The 9,843-nt window shown below is 50.1% G+C and overlaps 1 protein-coding gene across 1 annotated transcript; it reads right to left on the bottom strand.

Moving 5' to 3' along the window:
* Positions 1–5,020: 5,020 nt before the first annotated feature.
* On the bottom strand, positions 5,021–9,646 carry LOC140698565 (uncharacterized). Its single transcript, XM_072968861.1, has 5 exons — positions 9,589–9,646; positions 9,333–9,527; positions 6,972–7,061; positions 6,233–6,324; positions 5,021–5,310 (listed from the first exon to the last, which is right to left on the bottom strand). The coding sequence occupies exons 1-5, from the start codon at positions 9,644–9,646 to the stop codon at positions 5,128–5,130; spliced, it is 618 nt and encodes a 205-aa protein (XP_072824962.1). The 3' UTR covers positions 5,021–5,127.
* Between the last annotated feature and the right edge of the window lie 197 nt (positions 9,647–9,843).

Raw genomic sequence — 9,843 nt, 5'->3', positions numbered from 1 at the left:
AGGCTCAGCACGGTGGTGACTTCACCTCCTGTCTTCTGGTAAATTCTCCAAGGGAGGTGCCACCCACAGCCCAGCTGGGGGCCTCTGACTCCCAGCCTCTCAAAAAGGAGCCCATGTGCTATGGTGCCTGGCCACCCAGGGAGGGCGGGACTAGGTGGGGTTTCACCCCAAGATGATTACCGAAACCAATTTTAAAGATCATGACCAGCATGTTTTAGCAAAGGAGAATTACTGTGTATGTTAAAAGCGTACGCAGTGTTTCTTAAACTTTTCCTTAGGTGATGCAGAAACACACACCACACACCTACAAGCACATGCAGGGAGCGCGTGCTCTGGACCCAAACACAGCACATCTTTTACACTGTGAGTCAGTCACATAGTCCAAGGGTTTCCCTTCTTTTGCTAACTGTTCTCACACTTTCACTCATATTTATTTCAGTTTGGCATGTGTTCAAATCAGACTCAGTCACTTTTTTTGGTCAAGGGTCTCATGGCAAATATCCTAGCCTTTCTGGGTGGTCTAGTCTGTGTCGCAGCTACTGGACTTCGCATGAAAGCAGCTCAAACTTTGCCTGAGGAGTGGGTGCGGCTGTGCCAACAAACCCTTCTTTACAGCAGCAGCTGTGGGCTGGACCGGCCGCAGTGCGCCCACCCTGACCTGGAGCATTTTCTCCTACAGCTCCTGCAGCAGATAAAGCCAAGCTGCTTCTGGAGAAAGGGAGGTTTGGACAGAAATGTAAACAGCTATACTTAATTTTTTAAAGATACACTATATGAAAATTTGAATCCCATGATGTTGAAACAATGTAATAGGAAAATAGCAATAGAGTCTTGATTTACGTGAAAAAATGAAATAATAATTTTTTTAAAAAAGGTCTCATGAGCCTCTATTTTCTCATGTATAAAATGGAATGACACTCATTTCTACTTCATAGGACTTGGTGAAGATTAAATGAGATAATTTCTGTAGCATGCTCAGCACCATGCTGACAGGTCGAAAGTGCCCAGGAAATGTTGGCATTTATCTAACCTTATTAGTAACCAATTGGCTGTGCTGCCCCAGCAGAAGGGATGTGTCCTGCAGGTGGGGCACTGGCCAACCCTGAGACTCCAAGTGCCCAGGGGATCGTGCACGGAGCCCAGAGAGTCTCCAGGAGCCAGTTATCAGGTGCTCCATTTGACGATGCTCATCCAGACTCTCACAGCCACACCCCCATTCTAACTTCCCCTGGGCTGTGCTGTGAGAAAATTCTGATAACCTCAGAGATCTAAACCAGTCCTGAGACAGAACCTTCGTGACCATGGAGATGTTCTGCATCTGCGCTGTCCAGTATGCCAGCCACCGGCCACATTTGGGCACTAAAATGTGGTTGGCAAGGCTGAGAAACTGTTTTGAACTTTATTTACATTTGATCCATTTATGTTAAAATGTCTTCTTGACAAATATAGATTTCTGATTACTTTTAAATCATACCACTGGACTGAGTAAGAAATTAAAGAATTCTAGTGGAAAATCTGATGGCTTCATAAACTGTTAACAGAAGATGAAGTTCAACAAGGGTTAGTTACACAGGAGTCAGTGAACAGATAAATGTGGTTTTAATTTTTATGACTTTTTGTCTGAAATATTACTGGCTTTTAATCTTTGTTTTTCAAATAAAAGGAGACCTTTCCCCTGCAGCTAACTGTGACTTACAGCAACTTGGTAAATTCTTCTTTTTTGGTAAGCAGCATTGAAACATTTATATTTTCTCTCTACAGAATTTGGAAACGCTTAATGAGTAGTCTTATTTTATGGAAGTGTAGTTATTTGTGTAAGTTCCATAAGAACCTACTGTCCTTATAACAGGACATAATTTGAAATTTTTGTGATACTACATTGCTTTGACTGGCAGGTCATATTTGAGCATATACACAGAATCAGGTATGACCAGAAAGCTCTGAGGGACTGAAGTGAACTTTATGGAGACTTAAATCTCCTTGGGGAAATAACCTGTACCTTGCTTCATAGTTCCCAGCAACTTTACCAGGTAAATAAGGAATTACACCTCCTGGCATGTGCAGAAATCTCAGGATGTGTTGGAGACGTTGAGAAGGAGGAAACCACCCAAATCTGTAGATATTGCAGGTGTTCGGAATCTGATGGCGAGTCCTTGGCGTGGCTTTTCTGGCCTTGAGAGGCCTTTTTATATTTCAGTTTGGTAACATATACACACTACTATATATAGAATAAATAAACAACAAGGGCCTACTGCAGAGCACAGGGAACTAGATTCAGTATCTTGTAACAGCCTCTAATGGAAAAGAATCTGAAAAACAATATATATATACATATATATATACACACACAATATATATGTGTATTATGTGTGTATATATATATATATGAATCACTTTGCTATAACACAACATTGTAAATTAACTATACTTAAATTTAAAAAGGTCAAAAAAAGAATTAAACATTACAAAAAGTTCAGTCTGAATAGCTTCATAAAGAGTTCCAGCAAAGCTAATTCTAAAGATCAAATACGACCGATGACACTTGTGTAAAGAATCGGCCAAGCTTGTTGGAGGCAGACTTGTTTTCCAAACACGTTAGTGTTAATTGGGCTATATTTGTTAGAAACAAGGGTAACTTTAGAGAAAAATTACATTTCAGTGGATACTAAGTTCCAGTGTTATTATTGGCCTTTGAGGTTTTGTGTTTACTGCCTAAGAGTCACCTCCTGGATGGCTTTGTTACATTGTTGTAAAGTTTAATTGAATTATTAAAGAGACTGTCTCAGTTTGATTCTGAAGCTGCTCACTGTAATCTGTCTTTGGATGCAGATCGGATGCACCGTGACCTGCCCAGGAGATTACGCATGCTGGAAAAGGCATCGTTTGGACTGTCTCCAGCCTCGATGGGAAGACCCTTATCCGGTACTTGTAGCCAGCTCATACGCAGTGCCGCTGAAGGGAACTGATTCTTGGACTGATGTTTACCCCTTAGAAAGGGCCCCTGCACCTGACTGGCCCATGGAGAGGACTGCTGACCTCAAACTCACCTCAAAACAATGCTCAAACCGAGGAAAAACCACACTCAGACCCAAAAGGATGATGATGTTAAGTCCACAGTGATCCCAACATGCCAGACCTGACCCGTGTGATCATTCATACTGTTTTCTTGATTGCGAGGACTTTGGCACGTAAATGAAATGGTTTTCTGTCATGAGCATGATCCTAGGCAGAGGTTAAAAACTATTCCAGTCGTTGGGTTTATGATGTTCAGTGCAGCTGCTTTACCATGGTGGACCTCCCTCCAAAGCTCTCATTGGCTGAGGCTTAAGAAATGTATTCTAGAGAAAGCAGTTACACTTCTCACACTTGTACTGGGGCCACTTTTTTTTTTAGTGACGTGTAATTGATTTACAGTATTATATTAGTTTCAGGTGAACATTATTCTCCAGTTAAATTTGTTACAAAATAATGGCTCTGTCTCCCTGCACTGTACAGTACGTCCTTGTTGCTTGTTTAGTTACACGTACTAGTTTGTATCTATAATCCCCTCTCTTGCTCCCCACCCGCCGCTTACCCGCCGCTGCCAACCACGAGTTTATTCTCCATGAGTCTGTTTCTGTTTTGTTATATTCATTTGTTTGTTTTAAAGTTTACATCCTACATATAAGCAATAGCGTACAGTAATTGTCTCTCTCTGTCTGACTTATTTCACTAAGCTTAACACCCTCCAGATCCAACCATACTGTTGCGAATGGCAGAATTTCCTTCTTGTTTTGGCTGAGTAGAATTCCAGTGTGTGTGTGCGTGTGTGCGCGTTTGTATCACATCTTCTTTATCCATTCATCTGGGATGGACACTTAGGTTGCTTCCATATCTTGGCTATTGTAAATAATGCTGCTATGAACATTGGGGTATTTGAATCTTTTCTTAACAGTGTTTTTGTTTTCAACGAATGAATACCCAGGAGTGGGATTGCTGGATCCTATGGCAGTCCTATTTTTAGCTTTTGAGGAATCTTCATACTGTTTTCCATAGTGGCTGCATCAATTTACATTCCACCAACAGTGTACAGGTGGTCCCTTTTCTCCACATTCTCTCCAACATTTGTTCCGAGTGGTCTTTCTGACGATAGCCATTGTGACAGGTGTGGGGTGACATCTCACTGTGGCTTCATTTCCGTTTCTCTGCTGTTTAGTGATGTTGGGCACTTTCACACGTGCCTGTTGGCCATGAACATTAGAAGAGACTCCTTCACTCACGGATGTAGGACCATCTGAGAATCTCCCAGTGTCCACATGATGGGCAAGGACACAGACTCTGGAGCCAGACTGCCTGCGTCTGAGTCTTGGCTTGGCTACTTCTGATCTGTGTGACATGAGCTCTCTGTGCCTCTGTTCTCTTATATCGGAAACAGAGAAAATAACAGAACCCATCACGTGGTTGTGAGGGTGAAGTGAATCAAAAAGTGTAAAGAAACAAGCTAGGTGCCTACTGCATGGTCAGTGCCCAAGAAATGTTTGTTATTCTGATAATTTGTTTAAAAATGGCGGGGCTCCTAGTCAGTGGGTGGGACATGCAGTGTTAAAGAGTAAACGCATTCACTCATGTACCTATCACAGCCTGGCGCTGGGGGTTAAGTTCCGTAATGGACCAGGTCGGTGGTAGAGAGAACATCCACCCTCCTTCAGGATAATGATGGAAGTTTGGGTGAGTACATGGTTGTTCAGCCAGGACTACACCTCCCGGCATCTCTTGGCGCTAGATGTGGTCATGTGACTCTGATCTGACCAATGAGGTTCGAGGAAAAGTGATATAGCCGTCCTGTAGGAGTTGCCCTTTGAAGGACCAAAGTGTGTCTCCCCTTCCCTCATCCCCCTTCTCATAAGCAAGAATGTGGACTGAATGTGGGGGTGAGCCCACGTCACCATGTGCACAGAGCACCAGGATCGGAGAACCCCAGCTCCCAACGCCACCTCTGCCCTGCAAGGTTTACAAACAGACCATCACCAGGAGAGAGAGATCACTTTTGGCTTATTTAAGCAGCTGTATTTTGGAATTTTGCATCACAGCAGGCCAGCATGCATGATTGGGGCCTGCAGTGTGGAGCAGGAAGCAGAGGGTCAGGAATTAGGAAAGGCAGAGAACGCTGAGGCAGCACAGGGGACACTCCCAGGTCTGGATCTCCTCATACTCGGCACCCGGCTTGGAAGGGGAGGTGCAATCAGAATCAGGTTTCAGAGGTTCAGGAAGAGACTGCGAGTCAGAGTCAGAGTCATCCGTTTCCAAGTAATAGGCGAAGCAAACAGTTGGCTTAAAGGAGAGAGAACAGAGAAGAAAGAGGAGGACATCAGTGCCCTGGGGACAGCCCACTCCCCTCAATGTGGGTGCTGAGCACGTGGGCTCGGGGGCCAGCCCACCCGGGCTTGGATTCCACCTTGGCCACGTACAGCTGGGGATCCTTGGGCAAACGACCTGACCGTCTCCTGCCTCAGTCTACACTTCTGTCTAATGGAATATTAATAACTGCCCCCTCAGGATCAGTTCTCATTGGCCAAAGCTGAGGCCCAATCCCAGGGACCCCGGCATCGCCTGCTCTGATTGCTCAGCAGTGTACCCAGAGATGGTTTGAGGATGAGCTCAGATCCATCCAAAGTGCAGGGAAAACAGGTGGTTCCCCAGGAAAAATGAAGTGTGTTAGCAGGAAAGGGGGAATGGGAACAGGTGGACACACCACAGCAGCCGGCCTCAGCGGGACCATCCCTATTTCCTTCCCACATCTATTCAGCCCACGTGTACACAGCGTCTACCGCGCCTTACACAGGGCTGATGTGCCACTGAACAAGACACAGAGGGTTCCTGCCCTCAGAGAACTAGTCTAGTAGGGAAGACAGATGATGAACGAATAGTTACGAAGTTTGCGCTCAGGTAGCAATAATTACTCTGAAGAAAATTCAGCAAGAGAAAGGGTGAGAAAGGGATGGATATGAAGTGTTCAGTGGAAGCTTCCTGGAGGAGGTGGCACAGAGCAGAGGCAGGAATTCGGAAAGAGGAGGCAGGAAGACCAGGCAGCATCCCCAAGGAAAACCATCCCCCAGGAGATGGGACCACAGCCTCAACAGCACAAGGAGCACTCAGCCAACAAAGGGTCTCCGCTGGGCAGAGAGGGTGGTGCATGTGCTGGCCTCTTGGAGCCCAGGGTCCTCTGCCAAAGGGAGAAAACACGCAGGCTTACCAGGGGGCAGATCGGCAGGAGTTTGGCTGACATCTTTCCCTCCTTGTTGGAGGTATTGTTTGCAGGCTCATCAGAGTTCTCAAGAGGCAGGGCTGAGGGAGGAGCAAAGAGACATGAGGCCATCTTGCTGTCTGAGGCTTGAGAAACTCAATAATAATAAAATCTTCACCATGAAACCATTGACAAGAGGTAACATGTGTTGAGTCCTTGCTCTGTGCCAGGAGCTCTTTTAAGTATTCTATACAAAGTAGCTTATTTGGTTGTTCATAATGACTCTCGGAGATGGTTACTACCTTCATCCAACTTTAAAGATGAAAAAACCAAAGCTCAGAGAGGTTAGGACACTTCCTGGAGGTTGCACAGCACTGCCCACAGACATGTGTTAATTGTATCCCGTACACCCACAGTGAACATTCAAGGAATGTCAGTCAGTGAGAGAAGGTGCTGGAGTAAGACAACAAGGGTGTTAAGGCCACAAAAAGGAGCCCAGATTGCTTCCAGCTCCCAGGAGACACTCCTGCAGGGTGTGAGAAGGGGAGTGACAGGACTCACTGACATGACATGAATGTGGGGGAAGTTCTATCCTAGGTGCCCCTTAGGGCCCTCCCACCCCAGGGGGAGCCAGTGGGAGATGTACAGGGCTGGGACCAGTGTTCAGGGTCAACCTTCCCCATCAGCTGTGCCTTGGAGGCCCTCCCAACTCCCACCGACACAGTTTTTCACCCCATGTGTGTCTCACCTCCTTTCTCCGGTGGTGTGGTCTTCACCTGATCAGTGTCCTCGCCCTGGATGGTGCTTAGAGGCAGCATCGTGACAGCACTGGTCCTCCCTACGGGCAGGAGACAGGAAAAGTTAGTGCCTGTCTGTGGACCCACGTGGCCCGGGTGTGAAGCCCAGCACGGCTCTCGGGAGCTGGGCGGAATGGGGCAGCTGGGTCCCCTCCCCACGTCTTCAGGTTCCTGACAGCCAAGGGGGAGTGCTGGAAATGCCTCCCTCCATGAGTTGCTTCCAGGGCCCACAATGTGATGAGGGGAGAGTGTTAGGCATGGCGCCCGGCAAGGACAAGGGCAGGGATCATGGGTCTGGGGCTCATGTCCCTTTACAAAACAGAAGAAAAATTATGATGCAGAATGCTGGGACCCTGAAGGTGCAGTCACTCAATTAAGTATCAGGTCATCCTCTGGTGTCTGGCACACAGCAGGTGCTCATTAAGTGCAGCCCATGACCAGCATTCTCATTGCCGTACCTCAGTGCTGTCCTTCGGCTACAAGGCAGCCTGACCAGGTGGCCCAGTCCTGGACCTCACCTCCCTGATCGCGGGGCCCCATGCTGGAGCAGGATGCCCAGTGGCTGCTTCTCAGGGCTGCTGTGAAGGTGAGGGGGCCGGTCCGTGGACCCTTCTCCACAGCCCCTGGGAGGGGCCAGCCCTGAATTCATGGTGCTTAGTAGCAGGTTCAACTGTGGGGTCCTGGGACCCCGAGTCCACCCCAGCCTCATCCGGGGCAGGACTTTGGCCAGTGTGTCTGGGGGTGTGGGCTGGGGGATTCCAGCCTGCTGGTCACTAGCTGAGGGACGGCCAGGATCAGGTACACCAGATTTAAATTAAGAACATTACAATAAATACACAGTAAACTGAAAATCGAGTTTGAAATACACAAATCATTTTTTAATATAAGTAGGTCCTAAACATTTCTTGGGACATGTCTACCTAAAAGAAATCATTTTTGCTCATTTACTCTGTTATGTTGAGGTGTAGGCAAGTCCCATGAAATACCTGGGACACACTCACGCTAACGCGCAATTATTTCCCTGAAATTCAAATCTAAGTACGAATCCTTTATGTTACCTGTCAACCCCTGGTTCAGGGGTTACTTAACCTCTTCTGCTGTCAGCTTCCCCCTCCAAGAAAATGAGGACAATAGAGGATTAAACAGGAGGATGAAATATGATTAAATACACATCAAGTGATGAAAACAGGGTCTGAGACAGAGTTTCTGTGTTGGTTCTGATTTTATTGATATTGGTGGGGAGGGTCCTCTTCCTTCCCCTCCTCTCCCAGCTCCATCTTCCCTGCACCACCGTCTCTGCTGGGACCTTCCAACTTGGCCTCTCACCTGTTCCCCCACCACCCCCCCCCCGTCCAGGCCCCCGTCTGGGCCAGGTCTTCCCGGGAAGACAGATCCTTAGAGAAGACCCCCAGGTCACAGAGCTGCATGCTCAGAGCAGCTGGGGCACCAGGGCCTGGCTGCCTGTTCAAGGGGGGCTGGAAAATCGGGGCTGGCCCTGCAGGACCATCAGACACCCAGTGAGCCCCCTCGCCTGGAACTTGGGGAGCCCCTCAGGGACTCACACACACACTGCAACTGTCCAAGACACACTTCTAAAATTGAGACACCCGTTCAGCCCTTGAAAAAAACTGAGACCCACTGACACACACACACACACTGCAGATGTACAACCTGAAAACACAAGTCACCCTCTCCAACAGCTTCCCTGTGGCTGACACCCAGGGCCACCCTGGTGTCACCAGGGTCCATCCCCCAGAGTCTGTCCATCTAAGATGTGCAGCCGCGGAGGGTTCCCCGCCCCCCAACAACCAGGCACAGGTGCGCACCATCCGGCAGGCTCCATAGCCTTCTGCGAAGCCTCCTCTTAAGCAAATCTTAAGCTTCCTTTGGCGCCCGCAAAAGCCTGGGAGAGACTCCCCGCCCTCCAAACGTCGTGGCTGGCCCCCGGGTCCCCAAAGGAGCACTCCAGTGTCCCGCAGCTCCCCTTCCTTCACCTCCTGCTTTATCCATCAAACTACAAGATCCCCAGATCTGCCCCTCCTACCTCCTAAAACCTGGGGACCAGACTCAGAGTCGTGGTGGGAGTCCCCGCCGTCCCTTCTCAGGACAGCCCCAGCCCCCTGCGTCCCCTCCAGTCTCCGCTCCTCCCCCCGGCCCGAGAAATCCTCGGACCCGGACTCGCCCCCCCGGCCGCCGGCCGCCCTCGGGGGCAGGGACGCGGCTTCCCCGAGGGGCCCCGCCGCGCGCCCCGTCGGCCCCAGGGCTCCCGCGCCCCCCGCCCCGCCCGGGCCCCCGGGCAGGCGCCGCCTTACTCGGTGCTCGGCCGCGGCGCCGCGCAGGACCGGCTCCCGACGCGCCCGGGGACGCTGTGCACACACTCGCGGGGCCCGACGCGGCGGGGCCGCTCCGAGCCGCGCGCCCCCGCCCCCGCCCCCGCCCCCGAACGCGAGTCAGGCGGCGGAGACGCCTGGGCCGCCGGCGCGCGTCACGGCGCTGCTGCAACTGTGCTGTTAGGGAGGGGGAGCCGGGGGGGTTCTTCCTGCAGGAAAGCCCCCAGCCTCCGCTTACCACTGTCCCTGCCACTGCCGTGCGCCTGCCTGGTCTCGGACTGCGTCCTGTCCCGCATGACGCCTCCCCACTGTCCAGTCCAGGGCTCCCAGGGAAAGGCAAGAGGCTCAGGCTTCAGAGGCACAGGGGCCTGGGGACCCGTCAGGGGGGGCTGGGGGTGGGGCGTGACCTGTAGAATCATCAGACGCACGACACCCAGGTGGGAGGTGACCCCTGCCCAGGATCACACAAGCACACTCCTAGGCACATGGGATA

Source organism: Vicugna pacos, chromosome 9 (genome assembly GCF_048564905.1).
Source record: "Vicugna pacos chromosome 9, VicPac4, whole genome shotgun sequence".
NCBI classification, from domain to species: domain Eukaryota; kingdom Metazoa; phylum Chordata; class Mammalia; order Artiodactyla; family Camelidae; genus Vicugna; species Vicugna pacos.
This window is presented reverse-complemented; position numbering and strand designations above follow the sequence as displayed.

Excerpts from the sequence above, each read along its gene's own strand:
- LOC140698565 (XM_072968861.1), bottom strand. The coding sequence starts at position 9,646 with ATGCGGGACAGGACGCAGTCCGAGACCAGGCAGGCGCACGGCAGTGGC. Across the intron at positions 9,528-9,588 it reads CGGCAGTGGCAGGGACAGTG|CACAGTTGCAGCAGCGCCGT; the intron begins GTAAGCGGAGGC and ends CCTCCCTAACAG. Across the intron at positions 5,311-6,232 it reads TCCTGCCGATCTGCCCCCTG|CCAACTGTTTGCTTCGCCTA; the intron begins GTAAGCCTGCGT and ends CTCTCCTTTAAG.